The following is a 20,460-nucleotide window of genomic DNA, read 5'->3' as shown; positions in this document are numbered from 1 at the left end:
ACACTTTTAGATACACACACACACACTTCATTGTGATTAAAAACTTGGTGTTTTATAAGTATGAGATGCATAATCAAACAGGAGGTGGGGACTACTGAGGCCCACCACATGTTCTTCGTTCTCTCTTTCATACCTCCATTCCTGAAAGACTCATACGACATCTCTAGTTTGGGGCTGTGGGTGGCTCAGTCAGTTAAGCATCTGCTTGTGGCTCCTGTCAAGATTCCAGAGCCCCAGGATCGAGCGCCACATCGGACTCCCTGCTCAGTGGAGGGCCTGCTTCTCCTTCTGCCCGTCACCCCTACTCATGTTTGCTCTCTCTTTCTCTCAAATAAATAAATAAAATCTTAAAAAAAAAAAAAAGAAAGAAAAGTAAGAAAAACATCTCTAGTTTCAAAGCCATTGATCTGACCATTCATTCAATAAATATTTACTGGGGATCCAAAATACTCCAGGAATTACTAAGGGCTAGGACACATGTAGTGAACAAGACTGACAAGCTTTCTGATCTCACTGAGCTTATCTTCTGTGGCGAGAGATAGGAGGCGCACCAGCAAACAAGTAAGTGACATAAATTCAGGTAGCGGTAAGAGTTAGGAAGACAACACCTCCGTAGTGAGAGGGGAGGAGGAGAGAGAAAGAAATCAATCGTGTGTGTGTGTGTGTGTGTGTGTGTGTGTGTGTGTGAGTGAGAGAGAGAGAGAGTTAGGATAACCAGCCCTGAGGTCTCTCCAAGCAGATGATATTTGGGCTGAACCCTGGATGACAATAACAGTCCAGCCAAGCAAAGTGCTGTGGAATCCAACATTTTGGGGTTGCAAATAGGGAAACTAAGCAGCAAAGGAGGGGTGATGGGCCACAAGGTCATGCTGTTAGTTAGCAGTAAAACTTGGACCAGAATGGAGGTACCTTGTCATTCTACTACTTAGCATGGTGATACCATGTTCTCTTTCCTAGTTCCTACAATCTGGCATTCTCTTGTCTTTTGGAGCAACTTCCTTTTTTTTTTTTTTTTTTTTTTTTTAGATTTTATTTATTTATTTGACAGAGAAAGATCACAAGTACGCAGAGAGGCAGGCAGAGAGAGGCAGAGAGAGGCGGAAGCAGGCTCCCTGTCGAGCAGAGAGCCTGATGTGGGGCTCGATCCCAGGACCCTGAGACCATGACCTGAGCTGAAGGCAGAGGCTTTAACCCACTGAGCCACCCAGGCACCCAAGAGGAGCAACTTCCTTTAAAACTGATCTTCTTTCCCATACTTTTTAATGTATTTCTTCATTCTATTTTCTTGATAAGTCACCTACATAACCAATTTGTGTCCATATATACTAAAAATAATTATGGTGAAAAAGGGGGTGTGTGTGTGTGTGTGTGTGTGTGTGTAGGGATGATGTGTGTGCAGGTGTGTGTGTGGTGAGGATCTGGGGTATATTTCCCAAGCAAAAGTAAGACTCGATCTATTGGAAAAAAGACAGCTTGACTTCCTTTATCTTAGTATTTTTAAAAAGAAAAAGCAATGTTGCATAGCATAATACCAAGACATTTTCATCTAAAAAAAAAACAAAAACAAAAAACCTTAGAAGAAAAGCTAAGGAGTTTAAAAGTTACTAGAAAAAAGTCATCATCTCTAAGTCTCTAACTAACAGACAAAGAAACTGAGTGTGTCTACCCTTGGAAACAAAAATGAGATGACAGCCACAACCAAATGACCCTTTTGGCTTCCCTCTAGTTACATCTTGTTTTGTGAAAGAAAATGCACTGTACTGTCCAAGAGCCTCAGATGGGATCCACAGACCCCAAAGATTCTAGGAATCATAAAGATGCAATTTACAGAGCTGTTCTCTAACCAAATCAAGAGACAGGGAGGGAGGGAATGGTGCTATCAAAGAAATCCTCTAGATTTAATATGCGGTTGGGTAAATTTTCCTTTGTTGATTTGTCTGGAGCAGATCCTAAGCATTCCTTTTTCCCAGTTCTATTAAATCCCCAAACAGATCTGAGTTTTAAGGGCTTAGGGCTGCCTTGGGAAATAGGTGATTATACTCTCTGCTTAGGGTTTTAGTGATAAGAAGGGGAAAAAAAAAAAAAAGGAAGAGGCAGTGGATTGAATCCCCCTCTCCCAGACCAATTTCTCAGTGACCCTCTTTTGTAGTTCCTCTTTAAAGCAGAAACATATTTTTAAAATGAAGTGATGACACGTATAAAATCCCATCCATTAATCTGCACTTTCCAGTTGTGTGTGTGAGAGAGAGAGACAGACAGACTAGTCAATTCCTGAGGAAAGCAGGCTCCGTAAGACTGTCTTTTCCTTTTCATTTCACATTTTATATTTCATGAATTATTTCACAGGGGTACTCATTCGGGAAACTTCTTTACCCACAGAAATGCCCCAAGTGTGGCTAGGATAATCTAGGCAAACAAAAACAGTACTTCCTCTAAAAATAAATGCAATGAATCAAACGCCAGGCCTACAACTGTGTTTTTCATACTGGAACCCTAAGCTCCAGCAAACAAGGTCAGCGATGCAGTGATTCGTTCATGACTCCCAGGAAGAGGGTTAAGCAATTCTTAGGGCTGTGCGCTCGGCCTTTGCCACAGCTGGACCTTGCTCCCAAGATTACTTCAGAACCTCCTCACCAGTATTTCCTTTAAAAAGCAAAACACCCTCCCCACCTTGTCACCTTTCCTTCTTTCAGTTCTTTCTAACAGATACATGTAAAGGAGAGACTGAAATGTGAAAAGGAAAAGTGAAGTAGCAGGGAACGTATTCAACGTGTATCCACCCAAAGGGGGCCTCTGGGGTGATCCAAGCCACTCACCCTTATTGTTTTTCCAAGAAGGAAACTACGTACCAAGGAGCTAAAAGGACTTGACTAAGTTGCTGGACTAGTTAGTATCACTAGGCCTTTAACATCCAATTCCTAGGCCAGGACTCTCTTAGCCTATTACAGGTCAGTATAGTATGTAGAATACAGTGTCCCTGTATCATGTCCTCTTGGTCTGTTCACTTTTGGGGAAGTGTAAGGTGAGAAAGATGAGGGACTTAGAATAATGTGCTACAAAAAGGAAAGAAAAAGAAGAAAGAAAAAGAAAAGGTGAATTCAGAAGCAGTGTTCTTCAAGACAGAATATGTTTACTTTCTCCCCAGCATGCTGTTTGTAGCTAGCAAAGTCTTCTGTGACCTAGAAGATCGAATGCAATTACATTGCCCATCTATATTTGCTATGCTGTTTGACTCTCCCAAGGGCAGCATAGCAGTACAAGGGGGAGTGACATCTTTATGAGGTTAACCCTTTTCTATTTTAAGGGGAGACTACCAAAGGCAGATGTGTTCCCTGGAGCGTAACAAGAATGCTGGAAATTTGGTAGTTAGGAGGAATGACAGCACCAGGCCATCATCCAGGAGGGAAAAAATAAATTGCTGTTGGGAGGAATGGCAAGCTAGGGGAGCCTCTAAGAATGTTGATGCACATGAAGTGAGAGTGACAAGGATGACAAAGGCAGGGGGGATCAAATTAGAACCCAGTGAGAAGGGACAAAGGAGCAAGCAAGGAAATGAATGTTTGGGAGGCTCCACCACGGGCCAGACCACACGCTAGCTGCTCCCACATATTATCTCATTTAATCCTCACAAGTTCTGGCACCATTTCTACCACCATGAAAAGCGGAAAATGAGTCTCGGAGAGGTTAAGTGACCAGTGCTGGGGGCATGCATTTAAAGAGTTGGAGCGGTCGTCACCGCTAAGGCTTCCCAGCTCTGATTCCCTTAACCTTTGCTAAGTAACCAAGCACCCCCAAAACTTCGTGGCTGCAAACCACAGTGCAATGTTTCCCGTGATTCTTGAGGTTAGTTGGATGGTTCCTCTGCTGATTTCCCCAGGGCTCGCTCACTCGTCTGTCTGCACAGAGCTGGAGGACGGGCTGGCCTGAGATGGCTTCACCCTTGTGTTGGCAGCCGGTACTGGTCCACTCTGCGTGTGGACACTCGGCCTCCAGCTGGCTACACCAGCTCCTTTATATGGCGGTCTCAGGGCTCCAAAAAGCTTCCTTTTCTTAACCACTTTACTGAAGTATGATTGGCATCTAGAAAGCTGCACGTATTTAATATACACAGCTCTGTAAGTCTGGGGTTAAGTGTACATCTGTGAAACGCTCACCACCGGCAAGGCCATAACCATGCCAATCACTTTCCAATGTTTTCTCCTGTCCTCTTTATTATTTTTACTATTACTTGTGGTAAGAACACTTAATATAAGATGTTCCCTCTCAACAAATGTTAAGGCAAGGAGGGCCTTTTGGGACACCTGGGTACCTCAGTTGGTTAAGTGTCTGCCTTCAGGTCAGGTCATGATCCCAGAGTCTTGGCATCAAGTCTTGCATTGGGCTCCTTGCTTAGTGGGGAGTCTGCTTCTCCCCATGCCTGCCGCTCCCCCTGCTTGTGCTCAGTCTCTCTCTCTATAGCTCTTTCCCTGACAAATAAATAAATAAAATCTTTTAAAAAAAGAAAAAAAAAGGAGGGTTTCTTAAAGGCCATCCCCGGGCACCTGGGTGGCTCAGTGGGTTAAGCCGCTGCCTCCGGCTCAGGTCATGATTCCAGCATCCTGGGATCGAGTCCCGAGTTGGGCTCTCTGCTCAGCAGGGAGCCTGCTTCCCTCTCTCTCCCTGCCTCTTCGCCTACTTGTCATCTCTATCAAATAAATGAATCTTTTAAAAAAAAAAAAAAGGCCATCCTCACAAATAGCACAACATCATTTCTGTCAGATACTACTAGTTAAAACAAACCACAAGACCATTCAAGATTCAAGCGGGTGGGGCAGGGGTGATAGCATCTCGTTTTTGAATGGGAGGAGTGATAAAGTCACAATTAAAGGGGCATGTGGGTTGGAATCACTGTGATCATTTAAAAGATAATCTAGTAGGTTCTTGCTCCTTCTACTACCGAAATGTTAATAAAAATTCCCAAATTGCCCCTGTTGTTTTTACAGACTTATAAAAGATACCTGGGTGGCACAGCTGGTTAAGTGTCTAACTCTTGGTTTCAGCTCAAGTTGTGATCTCAAGGTAGTGGTCTCAGGGTGCTGAAATCGAGCCCCACCATGCACGCTCTCCCTCTCTCTTAAAAAATTAAATCAGTCTTGGGATGCCTGCATGGCTCTGTTGGTTAAACGTCTGTCTTCAACTCAGGTCCTGATCCCAGGGTCCTATGATCTAGTCCCACATGGGGCTCCTTGCTCAGCAGGGAGCCTGTTTCTCCCTCTGTCTGCCACTCCCCCTGCTTGTGCTCTCTCTGACAAATAAAAAAAAAAAAAAAAAAAAAAAAAACTTTTAAATAAATAAATAAATAAATAAATATTCTTTTTTTAAAAGTCCTTAATAAAAGGACAACTCTTTATAACCTGGAATAGAAAACTTGGGTTCTAGTCCAGCCTCTACTACCCTTTTAAATGGGCTTTAATTTTTTTCATCTGTGAGTAAAGAATTTGGTGTGTTTTCTCTCTAAGGGCTTATGCTACCCTATAAATTGATAGAATAGTGTCCTATTTTCAGATCAGTATGAACTAACCCTCTTGGGGGCTGGGCAGGATGGAGATGAGAGAGGACTAAAAATGACATTGGTTGTATGTAACATACTCCCTTTCATTGCTGTGGGTACAGAATTTGGGAGGCAATGGGCAAAGGAATTACCCCTTCTGTGGTTGGTTAAAATCTTCCATGATCTGGGGGGTGCTCTGACCATTTCCATTTATTATATGTTCAGTGTGGGTCCCTCAGCGTTCTACCAAGGATTAGAGTACAAAAGTCCTTCCTCCGTGGGCTTCTAGACCTGGTTAGCCATAACAATTCCTATGCAACACACACTCACACCAGCTAAGCAGACAGTGGAGGTGAAAAGGCTCCGGAGCTGCTCTCTTCCTGAGGGAAATGTTTAGCTGGGAGCTCTCTCAGAAAGATATTGTTGCCTCATCTCTGGAAGATCAAGTTCCCAAGGAGAAAACTAATGTTTAATTTAGCACAAAGACACTTCAGAATCTCTCTCTGGGGGACTGAGCCTGCAAACAGATCCACATACAAAGAATCTAAGAGAGAAAAGGAAGCTCTCTTTGGTGCAGTGGCTACAGGACTTGGGCGCAAACTTCACTCAACTGCAGCCTCTGCCTGTTGTTTCTGTCAGGAGGATCGGTGCTCTTTCCAGTTTACTCTTCTGTCTGTACTTTGGACTTTTTCAACACTCTGTGAAACAACCAAATGGGACAATACCACTAGCACATGCTTTTGCTGTCTGAAGTTACATGGTGCATTGTGGCAGTCAAATGTGCAAGCCTTAGCCAGTTGGTCCACTGAGGTGAACAAAAACATCAACAAAAAAACTTCGTTTCTCAGCTACTTAGCCAGAGAATGCTTTCATTTTTTATGTAATTGAGACCCCAGAGAGCTCCAGAAATGAGCAGTGCACATTCATTTAAGAATGGCAATCATCATTCCAAAGACACGGTACAGGTACATACTGTATTCAATTAAGCCACGTCTTTGCACTCCGGTTACCACGGCGTTAAGAGATTATACTGCTATCTGAAAGTCTCCTGGTAAGTTATTAGAAGTTGTAGCAAACTTCTGCCTGAAGTAAATTTTCTGAAAAGAAAAAAACCAACACAAACAAAACCAAACCCAGGTGCGTAATTAACTTTCCATTCAAATCCATCCGAGCCACCTGAAGAGAACTTTGTCGCGCAATGAGGAGTTCAAGATGTTGGGCTGCATGTGGGCGACAGTTATCAGTGTTGCTGGGAAAAGTCCACAAATAAAACGCAGCCACATTTCTGACAGAAGAACATTTTTAAAACGACAATGTTAATGATTCTCTATCAACATATGAACTACCATGACGACTAAGGAAGCAAGAACACTGTTAAAACAATATAAAACAAAACAAACCCAACACAAGGTTGACTCTACGTTTCCTAAGAACATTTCACTTTAAGAGGAAGAAGGGAATTAAGTGGAAACGATGGGGAATAAACACACTAACAAAAAAATTTTGACTACATTCTTTGCTGAGCTAGAACCAATAAATCCATCCCTGCCCAAACATCATCTACCCAACGAGACTATTCCTAGTCTTATCCTGTCCCTTCTTCAGAGAAACATCATGCTTTTGATTAAGAACCATCCTCAGTAAAACTTGCTTCGAAGCCTTGGCAACATTTTCCTCACATTTCTTATGGCATCAAGTTTTAGGTGATACTGAGCAAGGAAGAGATTCTAAGCTAAGAACCACACCGATGGCGTGAAATTTTCCACATGCCCCAGGTCAGGGGTGGGAAGAGGACAAACTCCTGTTGCTGTTCATTTGCGGTTACAGTGAGTTAACTGATTCCTTAGTGACTTGAGCCAGGGATCTGACTTTCAAAAGCATAATTTGAAATCTCCACAGGAGGGAACTTCTAACTCTTTGTGACTCTGTGACCAGATTCACTTAAGAATTATTCAGCAGTCTAAATTAATAATTCAGTTAAGTGGGTAAATTCGGACTAATCAGTTTTAATGATTCCAAACTCTCAATAAACAGTTTGTTTCTCACTTACCCACAACTTGCTAGGCAACTGAATGGAAAGCCAGCCTCTATTCCAGAAGTCAAATAAACACTCTAGTCAAGTTCTAGATCAGAGGGCCTAGAATCCCAGGAATGGAAGGGCTATTCATTGATCCTGTTCTCAAGAAGAATGCTATTAAACCCACGCCAGGGAAAATGTGAATCTATCCCAGATGATATCTCCATATTAGACAATTTTGGGAAACTGGATAATACGGGATCCATCACTAACCATTTTAATAGATATTAAAAAGAAAAGCCATGGACGCCTGGGTGGCTCAGTGTTTTAAAGCCTCTGCCTTCGGCTCAGGTCATGATCCCAGGGTCCTGGGATCGAGTCCCACATCAGGTTCTCTGCCCAACGGGGATCCTGCTTCCTCCTTTCTCTATGCCTGCCTCTCTGCCTACTTGTGATCTCTGTCAAATAAATAAATAAAATCTTAAAAAAAAAAAAAAAAGAAAAAAGAAAAAAGAAAGAAAAGAAAAGCCATGCCCCATGAAACATCTCACACATATTCTGAAGATGGAATTTTGAGCCGGAAAAAAACATGAATCTGACTCAGGCAGGTCACCTTTCACAGTAACAACAGCTAAATTGTACTGAGCCTCTACTAGGTAGCAGGCATTTACCTCATTTAATCAACAACCTGGACTAGTTCTATTACTATCACTCCATTTTCCAGCTGAGGAAACTGAGGCAGGAGAGTTCAATTAACCAAGAAGACACAGCTATTAAGTGGTAAAGTTGTGATCTGAAACCAGGTAGTCTCACCCCCCCCCCCAACTGCTATGCCACCCTGTCTCCTTAAGCCAACTTTCACACCTCTATTTCCAACCCTATCCACACCCCTCCTAGCCGTAAATACTAAGAGGGCAAAGTCTATATCAAATTGCTCACCATGGATACATGAACTTTCATGGCATAGAATTACTGCACAATAATTCTTTACTGAATTAATAGCTAATTTCCAAACTCTGTAAAGCACCCATGTCTACAACTTTGGTGTAAAATTTTGGGACCTTTGCTAAAGTCATTAAAGTCTATGGAGAGCGCAGCGCGCATACACACTGTTATTTGCCCATTTTCATAGCCATTCCTTCAGCAACTGGGTAGGGCCCAACTCTCTGGCCTTCTTTTAAGACTAGTGGAAATCGGGTGGACATCTCTTCTCAACCCCTCTCTAAGGAAATTGAACAGCTCTGAGTCTTTCACATCTGCCCCTTAGATACAAGTTGGAAAGGTCGAAACAGGCAGCCGTTCACTGTGGTCAGCACCCCGACATCATCATACCTTCGATCAGAAAGTGTTGGCTTTTCTCCTCTGCCATCTTCTCCACAGGGAAGTTTCCCTGTGCCATATGAACTTGGACCAAATGGGAAAATGGGACCCCACTGAAGCTTAGGGCAAGTGAAAGCTATGGAACACATCTGCATTAAAAAGCAAGCGAGCGAATCTCAAACAGCATCTGGAATCACAGCCCCTCATCCAAGTTTCTGCTCTCAAATTTTTTTTTAAATTTTAATGAAATGAGTTTTGCCAAGTTCATAAACAGGCAAACACATTCTTTGGGAAGGGAAGTTTACACGTCAAGAGAAGACGCTTTTCCCCCAGGGCAATTCTTACTTGCCCTGGAAGGCCTGGGGAGCCTGGGAAGAAAGGTGCATGTCTTTGGTTCAGCTTCTTTTAGTTTCTCTTCTGTGTCTAGCGAGAGTGTTTTAAAACCATCTCCTTTTGATGCCAAAGGCCATGTCATGCTGTATATAACTCACCGGGAAGAAGGGAAGTGTGTAAATAGCAAGGCATTAAGCAGCTCCAGGGACCTGAAGATAGGTAATACAGAACACTTAGGCAATGTGCTCTGAGAAGAGGCTGCCGGAGGGGAAGTGTAATACTTGTCTTCAAGTGTATGAAGGATTATTATTGCTTCACTGATGCTGACTTCTCAGAGCCTTCCTTGCTCTACCATTTTCCTGGGCTACTGACGTACTCTTGCCAGAGGTTCAGCCCCGCCAGCAATGCAATCAAGCTTACCTGTCCCTCTCACTACTCACACCCAACGCCGTCAGCCAGGTTGCACTCTGTCCCACACCTGACCTGGATACCCATCCGCCCTCAGCGACCCCGTCCCACGTTTCCCCACGCTCCCTCCCCCCAGGCCCTGCTGCTCACTCGCACAAAGGGTCTCCCCAGGCCAGGTGTGAAGCTCTCTCCTACCAACCCCTAGCAGTCCTCCCATTTTGAGAACCTCCAGTATGTCCGGCACTGTGCGGAATGTTCTGGTAAAGAGCACTAGCTTTGTTTTTCCAGATGAAGATACCGATGGCTAAGAAGAATAAAGTCATTTCCACAAGCTCATCCAGCTAGTAAGTGTGAAGTAGATCTGGATACAGGTCAAAATATAGAATCTGTGCACTAAATTCTCCCATTTACTATTGCTCTAAGACTCGGTTTCCTTATTCGTGAAGTGGGGCACGTGTTGCTTACTCGCCAGTGTGGTTTTTTTGTTTGTTTGTTTTAAGGCATTATATAAAATATAAAAGTGCCTGGTACATTCTACGACTCAATGAGTACTAAGTCCTTTTTCCTTCTGATTTTTGACATCAGTTTTGGTCCATTCCACCGACTTCGTTCTTGTACCGTTCCTTTACCAACGTGGTCTTGATTTGCCCAGTGGACTGGTAAGCAAGCAGGGACTATGTCTTTACACATATTTCTCCCTATTCCCCCACAGAGCCTGATTAGAGTGTGAGGGGAAATTAGCATGAAAATGCAGAAGAAAGAATTTGGAACTGTTTACATTAAACATGATCCAGCCTATGAACATATATAAGGGCCTGAATTAAAGGACAAGGAAGTAGCAGAATCCACTTGGGATAGCATCGTTGCCATGCACGGCAGAACGGATGATTCTTTAAAATTTCCAGCCAGGCTTTTTGAGACTAAATAGCAGCACTAAAAACAAACACACACAACAACAATTAAAAACAAGAACAGCTAATCATAGCCGCTCTTTTAGTCATATTTAATTATTACGTCTTAGAACATCTGAAAACCCATGTTTGTCTCGGTAACTTACAAAAGGTTTACAGGCAGAGGGAAGCCACACAATATTAAACTAGAAGGTTTAGAACTCTAAAATTTGAAAAACATCACCTAACAAGGACATTATTTCAAGGAACACACATGTCTTCTGTAAACAAACACTGACCCAAACAAGCAAGGCGTCTTGCTTGACATAATAGCCCTCGCTGTCAAAGCAAGCTTTCTGTCCATTTTTGATAAAGGATTGTACCAACTTCTCTCTCCACTTGAACTCTTTTGCCTTTGTGAGATCTTATAATTATATTTACTTGAAAGAAGTAGTAGGAAAATCCTGGAGAGATAAGAACTCTCCCTTTATTGCTTTGTTCTGGAAAACAGAACAAAAATAGGTCAGTTCTTAAGGAAATGATGGCTGCATATATAAATAATGTAAACACTCCTATCACTGTCCTGGGGAGGATATTTATCATGGAGACAGCTGGAGACACCCAGATCTGGCCAATGAACTGTTTCTGTTCTCAACCCCCCCCACTTACACCTCTCAGACTGTGAACTGTCAATTGGAAACTTGATTATTATCAGTTAAAAATAACCAGGGAACTCTGGCAATGATTTAACTTGTCTGACTTTCTTAAGCTAACAATTAACATTTTAGACTATTGTTGACAAAATATTTAACTTTCCCATGCCATTTGTGCAAACGACTTTTCTAATATTCCTTAGACGCTCTGGTGGACACACCTTTCCCAAGCTGCTCTGGTCCCGGCAGGGCCCGTAAAAGACATGCGCGCAAGGACCCCAACCACTTTCACAACACAGCACGTTTTAACTAAGATTTCCTGGCACCTTCAGGAACACTTAAGCACACTGATAACTCGGTCTTATCTTGGCAGCCCTAAATTTGAAATACCAATCCCTCTATTTACAATAAAAGCTATTTCACCATTTAAAACAGACAACTGAAAGCTTAAGTATCCTTTTAATCCCTGGAAAAACCGGTATTATGATTCGTTGCTTAGTAGTTTATTATTAGCAATACTAGTAATAATGCCTTGCATTTCTGTAGTCTTTATTTTTTCCCAACGCCTGTTCAGAAACACACATTCATTTGCTTCTCTCAACACACTAGGACAGCAATATTGTTCTCTCTGTTTTACAGATGACTGCTAAGTAACTTGTCCTAGGTCACCCATCTGGTTAGTGATCAAGCAGAATCGGGGAGGCAGACTCCCTGTCTGATCTGCTTTCTTTCCTCCACACTACGTTAGAGAAAAGATAATCTCTAAAGCCAAAGATGACTTGGAACCACTTATCTATCCATCCTAGCAACACAATCTATGCAACGGAAAAAAAGAGCTTGTCTCAGGCAATAGGGAAAGATTAATAACGAACCGCAGAAGCTCTAAACCTTACTGTATTGGACCAGCAATTAATCAGTCTCACAGTTCATTCAAAGATTCAAACGTACTTCACCAGAAAATGATTCAGTGCCTAAAGCCTGCTCCAAGTGGTTAGAAATGCAGATCTGCTCAAAACCCTATAATCCAGGCCCTCTGAAAGGCCCTGTTCCTGCAGTCTCTGCAGCAATGGGGCTTCCCCTGAACTTGCACTTGAGCTAAACGAAGAAATTGGCTGAGTAAGGGCTGTAGAATTAGGCTGTCAATGTGGAGAGCATTAGCATTGGCTTGGAGGTTATTGCATTGTTCGGGAAACTTGGGCTATTGAAAAAACTCAGACTTTATATATTTCTTGCAGCACAATAGCCCTCAGGTCGATGCAATCCCACAGACCAGAAGTTCCCCTGCCATCCACGTTCCAGTATTACTGACTCCATACTAGGCATTTTACTGGCAAATACGCAGCATACAGAGATTCCATCTGAGGATTCAGTGCATATTTGGTTTTAGATGACCAATATTTTCTCTCTCTCCCCACGAAAGGACCTTTATGGCCACTTATGGCATATGGATTAACTCTTCAATATACCCAGACAGAAGTAAATCTGGTCATGCACACAGAGGTAAAATTAAGAAAGAACTCTGCCACTCATTCTGCGTAAAATCCCCCTTCAAATTAATAGTGTCTCTGAAAATAAGAGGAGCCCATGTGAGGTGGGACCTGCCGATCTAATGTGCGGGGATGAATCAGTTCCCAGTGCCCAGGCCTCCCTTCAAACACAATGTTATCGGGTTCATACAGTACTTGCATCACCATCTCTGAGTACCATGCTGAGTAACAAAGCTCCAAATTTAGAAGCTAAAATGGAGAAGGGAATTTCCAATAACCAAAAAGGGGTGGTGGATCAACCTTTGCAAAACCACACGTTTTCAATGAAAAGCAACCATCAGAAAGAAACTGTTCTTTTTAGTCCTAACTCACAGGGCACCTCTCATCATCACCGAGCTCGGAGAGGGGTCTCCTCCAAGGCGATGTTTCAGGAGGTCGCTGGTGGTTAGAAGGAAAGAATCAGATTCTCTCTCAGAACAGGAGTGGTACAACAGCCACCTCTGGCTTCTGCAGCAGTAAGCCTTCAGTCCGGAAAGGCAGGACCCCCTCCTCTCACTTCCTACCAGCATGGAGAGTGCTATCGTAAAGTTACAATAACCATTGAGGTTGGCTGGTTTCATTCTGCATCCCGAAGTCCACCCCCACCCCCCCGCCACAAAAGAGCCAGCCTCATTCTACTTCCACCGTGGAGAAAAGAAAAAAATCAAAAATGGCCATAAGCAGACATGCCACCTTCCTGGCCGAGATACGAGGGCCACCTCCAGTTTTGGCACCCCAGACAGATATCGGTCTTCTCCACTGAAAAAGGCTGAGCGCCTCGTCCCCTGTGTCATCCCCAGAAACACTTACCAGGAGACGCGAAGTGCACAAAGCGGTATTATTGGGAGACTTGCAGACAGATTATAAATTTACTAGGGACAATCAAGGCATTTAGATGCTTCTGGCTGCAGATGCCAGTGACACACACACATACATACAAACCTCATTCTTCTCTCCCTTTGAGTGATTTCCCCACCCCCCACCCCCTCTGCCATTCACCTCAGCAGCTCCCTTTCACAAAAAAAAAAAAAAAACTCCCACTGCTCTCCTAGGGAATTCCAAGGAGTGGTGGGATGGAACAGGTGGTAGGGAAGGGAAACTAGTCCTTGAAGCTCTAATAGGACCCCACAGGTCAACTGCATTCAAGGATGAGACAGCAAACACTGGGTAGTTCAACTGTTACCAGTTATTTTTCCTCTGGAGCTCATGCCAGGAAGTTGCAGTTCTAGGCAATCCAAGCAAAATGTGTGTGTGGTGGGGCAGATGACCACTAACCTAGCTTTCCCAGAACTTCTAGAAACTTCACTACACGCCCTGGCTAGATATAAGGGGGAGCCACAAAGAAGCATCCTATAGGCCTGGCTGGGGCGGGGAGAGGGAGTCCACTCTCCAGAGCTCCTTTTCAAGCTCCTTTGGAAAAGGAGTTGGACGCACTGTCCTCCTCTCCTTCGGGCTTTTGCAGTACTTTTAGTCTCACATGGCTATTTCCTGTTGCTGACTTTCATTAGGGCTGGCTTAGGCAAGCCGGAGCGGTGCTGCGAGCAGACAGAAGATCAAGGGCCCCACAGACCTCAGAAATGGAGGTGGCCTGCAGGGCTGCGGGGCAGGGTTCCACCTTCTACCCAGAGGCCACTGGCCTGGCAAATCCAGGGGAAGCCGGTGCACGGCAGGCGGTCACCTGACCAGGACTGGCACCGAGAACCAATGATTCAAGGGATACTCCCTCTGGGATGGGGTGTGTCTGTGCCTCTGAGGAAGAACTGCCAGCCAGAAACTTCAGTCAGAACTTTCAGGTTTGATGTCCTGTCACCAGGAGTGGCTGAAGACAAGGTACTTCCTAGGATGATAGTGCGTAAACGGCCCCTTCCGTGCCTGCCCACTGTCCTGAACGCTGTCAGCTGGCATGACCTGCCTGTGGTGCCCGGGAAAAGCAGCTCAGTGGGAGGGGGCAGTGGGGGTATCCCTGGGAAATCAGGGAGTAAGCCTCTCAGAAACATTCCCTCACCCATCTTAGGGATGTTTCCCCCACATTTCTCTTTCGATTGAGGGGACACTCATGGAACTTCTCTGTTAGAGATCGCCACTTATGGTCTCTTAACCCAAGAAGGGGCCACTTCAAAGGGGAAATGGGAAATGCAGGAAAAGGCTTTGAGGAAGGTCAGCTGGACTGACAGAGGAACTCAGGCTGAAGCACGGCTTGTTGGGCCTAATCAGAGCTGGCTAGCCAGGAGAGAAGATCTGTGAGGACAGGGCCTTCCTCAGCGGTTCACTCAGATCTTGCAAGCCTGTAGCCACTCTTGACTCCAGGGGGCCTCTGGGAAGCTCAGGCTTTCTACTTCCTAAGAGACAGCCTACTAGTGTAGGAATAGCCATGAATGAGCACCAGAGAACTTGATGAGTAAGAGTGTAAAGCTGCACAGACTGCCTACCCGATGGCCTGGGAGGTAGCCAGGTAGCACCTTGGCCCTTTTCCTTGCTGTCCGCTCCCCCTCAGGCCAAGGCAAGCTCTACCCTCACAAAAGGCCAGCGGACCACAGCGAGAATCATGAGAAAACCAGGTGCCTTACCGCAATCAGGGCTGAGTTCCTCTGGTCCCCAGGGGTTGAAGCTTGTGACTGCTGCTCACCGTCGATCCCACCACCGCCACCATTATTGCTACTGTTGAGCAGGTGCTGCTGGTGGTGATGGTGATAGTCTGGTGGGGGCGGTGGGGCTGCTGTCGCCGCTGCTTGAGAGGCTGCAGGAGGGGCAGCAGGGGGCGGTGGAGGGGCTGCCGTGGTGGCCGCAGTGGCAGTGGCCTTGGCGTGCTTGCCAGCCTTCCTTGCCCCCTGGCCATGCTGTACCAGGCTCAGGAGCTGCAAGGTGCTCTCTCTTTCACGGTCTGAGCTCTCAGCCCGACCACGCTCATAGCGTCCTTCACAGCTCAGGTGGTGCTGGCGGCAGACGGCGATCCGAGCCCGGAGGCGCTCCACGATAGCACTGTGCACTCTCGGGGTGACTGAGCCCCCTCCAAGGAGCCCCGCCCCAGGGGCCCCCCCTAGCCCTCCTGTGGGGGCCTGTGGGGGCGCTGTGTCCCCCATCTTACTGGACACAATGCTGCCTCTGGGATGGTGAGGTGGAAGGAGGCTACTGCTGGCTATTGCAGGCAAGTCTGTTTTTGACAATGTGAGCTCAGTGTTCAGGGCCACATGAATAGAGGTCTTCAGAGGTTGGGGGGGAGCCCTGGAGAAGGTGTGGGGGAGGGGAGTTAGTAAAAAGAGGGTGAGGAGACAGAGCAGAACCAGTCGCAGAGGATTAGTTGGAAACAAACCCTTATCAACTTACTCTAATTGCATTTGACAGCTCTTGAGAACTTGGAAGAGTTGGTGGGTTTTTTTTTCCCCCCACCAGGCTGACAAGAGCCCCCTAGGTACTTTGTAAACACACGATCTGGGGGTTAGAGCAAGAATTCAGGGATTGTCAAGCCAGAGACAGAAACAGACAGCAAAGGGAATTGAGAGGAGTATTAATAGAGATTGGACTCCCCCTCACCTAGTTGTTTCAGAAAAAATTTTTATGGGGATGTTTCTGCAGAGAAACACATCTCTACCACGTCTATGTAACCTGCAGCCTTTACTTTTCTTCGGGTTAGGAAAAAAAGTGCTGTTTCAGGAAATTTTCAAAGGCAATGTTCAGAATGTACAAAAATCAAGAGAGACTGTCTGTTGGCTTTTAATTTTTCCTCCCTTTCCCTTGGCTCCGGTGTTTTCTCCTCTTTGGGGTACTGTAGGATGTTGTCTTCTCCCAAAAGAGGGAGATAGCTTTTCAATTGTTAACAATGTCAGTAACTGGACTTTTGGACCATTTCTCTTTTCTTCAGCTAATCCAATCACCGGTAAAAATCCTCATTCCCTCTAAGGTTTCCTAGCCTTAAATGAAAGCAGTCTGAAGTCGCTAGCCACTGAGAGAGATCCTTCAACACATTTTTTTTTTCTTTCCCGCTTACGCTTCCTCACCCCCGGCGGCTCTATTCTAACACAGTATCAAGAGAGACAAACTCTTCCGAGAGTAATTTACAAACGATGGTCAAACTTACAAACTTCCAGCAAATTGCACCGAGTCATGTCCAGCCACTTTTCTGTCCACTTTTGTACATTCCATCCCCGGCCAGTGGATCTGAGGGTCTGGACTCGCAATAAGCAATGTGGTTCTATCTCCTGTATTGCTCCGCTTTATAGATGGAAAGGAAAAAAAAAAAAAAAAAAAAAAAGTAGCTTGTATTTTCCTTTCTCTTTCCCGTCTGTTGTTAGCCGCTTTGCTGACACTGGCTCCACTGCCCGGAGTCACGGCGATACACAGGCTTTCATTGTGCTCCGATAGGAGAGGGAGAGAAAGAGAGAGAGTGAGACAGAGAGGGAGAAAGAGAGAGCCAGCAAGCTGCAGATGGGGGCGGGGGGAGGGGGCGGGCGGGAGAGCCGAGCGGCGGCTCCCTGGTGGAAGGCTGGTGTCACTGCACGAGTGAGTAATTGCAGCCGGGCGCCCGGGAAAGGGGAACGCAGAGGGCCTCCCAGTGGCCGAAGACGTAAATCCCACAGCCTGCGCGCGGCGCGTCTCGCCCGGGCTCCCGGAGCCTGACTTGGCCGAGTGGGGAAGGCTCCGGGAAATTCCCCAACCCCTACCCATGTACTTCACCAGCTCTAAATGTTGAAGAAATTCCCGGCCAGGGAATGTATTTTCCCTTTCAGACCTACCTGACGCCCCCCTGAGGGTATCATTTTCATTTTTCAATAGGTTGTAAAGGACACCACTGAGCACCCCAGCGAGAGCTGGGTGAGCACGGAGGAAATGCTCATTATAAGGAAGGCGGGCGAGGATGTGCGTGTTGGGGGCGGGGGGCGGCGGGGTGCAGTGGAAATCACATCGCTAGCCCACCCGGAAAGGGGAGGCCAGTGTCTTGTCTACCTGCCTGCCTGTTCTGTGCGTCTTTGGGTAAGTCAGCTTCGGTGATTACAAGCAATTCAGCAGGGGTAAATAAGAGATTTTATGACGATGAAATCACCGGTCCCAGTTCTAGAAAAGAAAATGAAGGTTTTTCTTTGAAAATACGAGATGACTTATGACAAGTCACTGCAAGATCCACGGCTATCTGGTTTACATATGCATGGAGAAAACTTAGTATGTAGCCGTGGAGTTTCAAGAAGTTTAGGTGAGCACAAAATTGGGATCGTCAGGACCATAACCATGCAGTGTGTCCTAACTCCGAAGTCACTTGGATTTGAGGTCTCGAGCAATGGGACTTCATTAATTTAAACGAATACTCCCACCTCAGTGACACGGCCCTTCTCCAAATTGACCTATGGAAAGAAATGAATGGGTAAAGTCAATGGAAACATGGTTAATACTGGATTTATTTACAATTTAGTTCCCAATAGGCTGGTCTGCTTTAGTCCATTTTATTTTCACAAGTTCTGGAATATTTGTTTGGAGTTGGGGACAAGTATACTCTGATGGAATGTAACTTATTCTTTTTTTTTTTTTTTTTTTACTTTTCATTGGAACTTCTGTCCTTTCCAAGGCTAAGTTCCTCACTAGTTACGCGGGGAAAGGCAGGAATTTGTTTTTGTTAGGTATGCAGATTTCATGGGGAAGTCTCTCATGAGGTGTCATTAAAAATTGAAGGAGTTTTGATCATTTTACATTTGATTTTTTTTTAAAAGTTGTACTCATTAGACATTATCTTCCATTATATGGGTACTTTATATTCAGCAATCATACTTGATAAAAGAGAAAATGCAACATTTAAATTTAAAACACTGTTTACTGGACAGTGATGCCATAGCATTGATTTTCATTAGTAACTCAGAATCCTTAGTCAAAACCGTTGTTCCTTTCTGATACAAATTTTGATTTCCATGCTAGACAGGGACATACCTTAAAAACATGTCAAGCAGTTTAATAGATTTTTATACTATATTCAGCGGTGTGTGTCACTTTTTTTTAGAGTGTCTTTTATATACATTTTTCCTTTACAGCCCATTAAATTCAAGCTGAAATCATTATGCACATCCTCATTTCCATTCACATCAGCTACTGTTTATTTAATCACTGTTTCAGGCACAGCACTTCACATAGATCTCCCTTAATCCACCGTCTTGAAAGATAAGTATTATTAACCTCACTTAGAAGTGAGGAAACTGAGGCTCCCAGAAATTAAACTCCTCGTTCCAGTTCATGTGACTAGGAAATAACAGCTCAGGGCTCTACCTCAACACCGATGGCAAACCTGTGCTCTCTTAACCACTGGGCTTGCTGCCTCAATATTGCAAAGCTGCAATTACACTCTAATCAGCTTGCTAGAGTCTAAGCCTGCAAGAAATGAGTAGTGAATAGAACCACCCATCTGAAGGTGAGAGCAGACAAGTGAGAAAGCATGGTCAATTACATCCAACTGCCAATAAAATAAACATTTATTTTGTTCCTCATTTCCCTCCCCTCCTTTTAATGGTATTGTTCTCTAAGCCTTGTTTCTGTGTAGCCATATGAATTCTTTCAAGGATTGCTTTCCTTTTACTTGTCCATTTTTGACTCATCATCTCTCCTAACATGGCTACTTAACACTAAAGCACCTAACACCACAGTAATAAATGCCAAGATCTGAACACTTCACAGACATGTAGGATTTTAAATTTACAAAGTATTTTTTGGTGTTAAAGCAAATCAATGATGTTGATGCTTATGATGATGATAAAATCATACAGCATGTCATAATACCTGTTTGAGGTTAATTCAGTTTTTTCAACATTTCAATTTTCTTATGGACTCCTTGCTTTTGGCCCCCCAGTCCAGGCTCATTTCCGTTTCCTAACAGCTTGTCTCTCTGCCATTCTTTTGGTGTTACCGTATACCTAAAAAGCCTCTTGTAGTTTTCAAACACCCACTTATGAAGTTTGCTTGGTTGCAGTAACTGCAGACATCAGCAAAACTACTTTTACATTTCCTGATCAACAGTCAGAATGCTGTTCCAGTGGGAAAAATGTTTCATGCCAGCAAGATGCCTGACCTAGGAACTGGGTCAGCTGCCATCATTAAGTCCCTCTAATCATCAGTGCCTTAATTTTTACAAAGTAAATGCATGATATTTAAAACAATACATAAGTTAATTTAAAAAAACTCTCCAGGTGGAAGGCAATCTCACTCTTCAGCATTCTCGGGCTTGTCTGCAGTGTCGCGAGCATATGAGAAGTGATGCTCCTGGGGACTTTACAGATCATTCACTTTCGTTTTCCGTGGCCTTCCTTTCTACAAGTCATTCATGATCCTTCACCCTTCCAACTTGACTATTACTTTTCCTCCAGTTCTGCCTTGCTTCTTTTTGGGCACTGTCATTTCATCTTCAGCTCTCAACTATGGCTTCATTTTAGTTAAGGATTATTTCCATATGCCAGAGAAATAAGAATAGAGATATGTGACTGAAATTTCTATTTTACACTTTTCAAAAAGGTATGTACTCCTCATGTGAAACATCAGCATCAGTATTCTCAGCACTTTGTGAACTTTTTCCACATGTTTTGCTTACAGTAGGAATAGGGATAATTTCAGAAAATTGAAGCAAATACTAAGTAATCTCTATGTAAGGACTTAATGAAGTGTAGCTTTTTATGTATGCACATAGACTGAACTCCATGCATGAACCACATAACAACTGAAGCCAGGTTCAGTCAACACTTGGGGTCAGAAACAAGTATCTAAAATTGCACCGAAAAATAGATCCTACTATGATATTACCTTTAAGAATTAAAGATAC

At 44.3% G+C, this 20,460-nt stretch overlaps 1 protein-coding gene across 1 annotated transcript in view; it reads right to left on the bottom strand.

Annotated features, from left to right (window-relative positions):
- The window catches only part of MAML2 (mastermind like transcriptional coactivator 2), a 343,995-nt gene extending 326,501 nt beyond the window's left edge, over positions 1–17,494 (bottom strand). Inside the window, exons 1-2 of the mRNA XM_082682641.1 lie at positions 17,408–17,494; positions 15,245–16,886 (exon numbers count right to left, since the gene is read on the bottom strand). Of these exons, the coding sequence (XP_082538767.1) occupies positions 15,245–15,757 (513 nt within the window). The 5' untranslated portion in view covers positions 15,758–16,886; positions 17,408–17,494. The remainder of the gene's footprint in view (positions 1–15,244; positions 16,887–17,407) is intronic.
- Positions 17,495–20,460: the final 2,966 nt, after the last annotated feature.

Source organism: Mustela nivalis (assembly GCF_964662115.1).
Source record: "Mustela nivalis genome assembly, chromosome: 9".
NCBI lineage: Eukaryota > Metazoa > Chordata > Mammalia > Carnivora > Mustelidae > Mustela > Mustela nivalis.
Note: the sequence above shows the minus strand (reverse complement) of the source record. Positions and strands in the feature narration are given on the sequence as shown.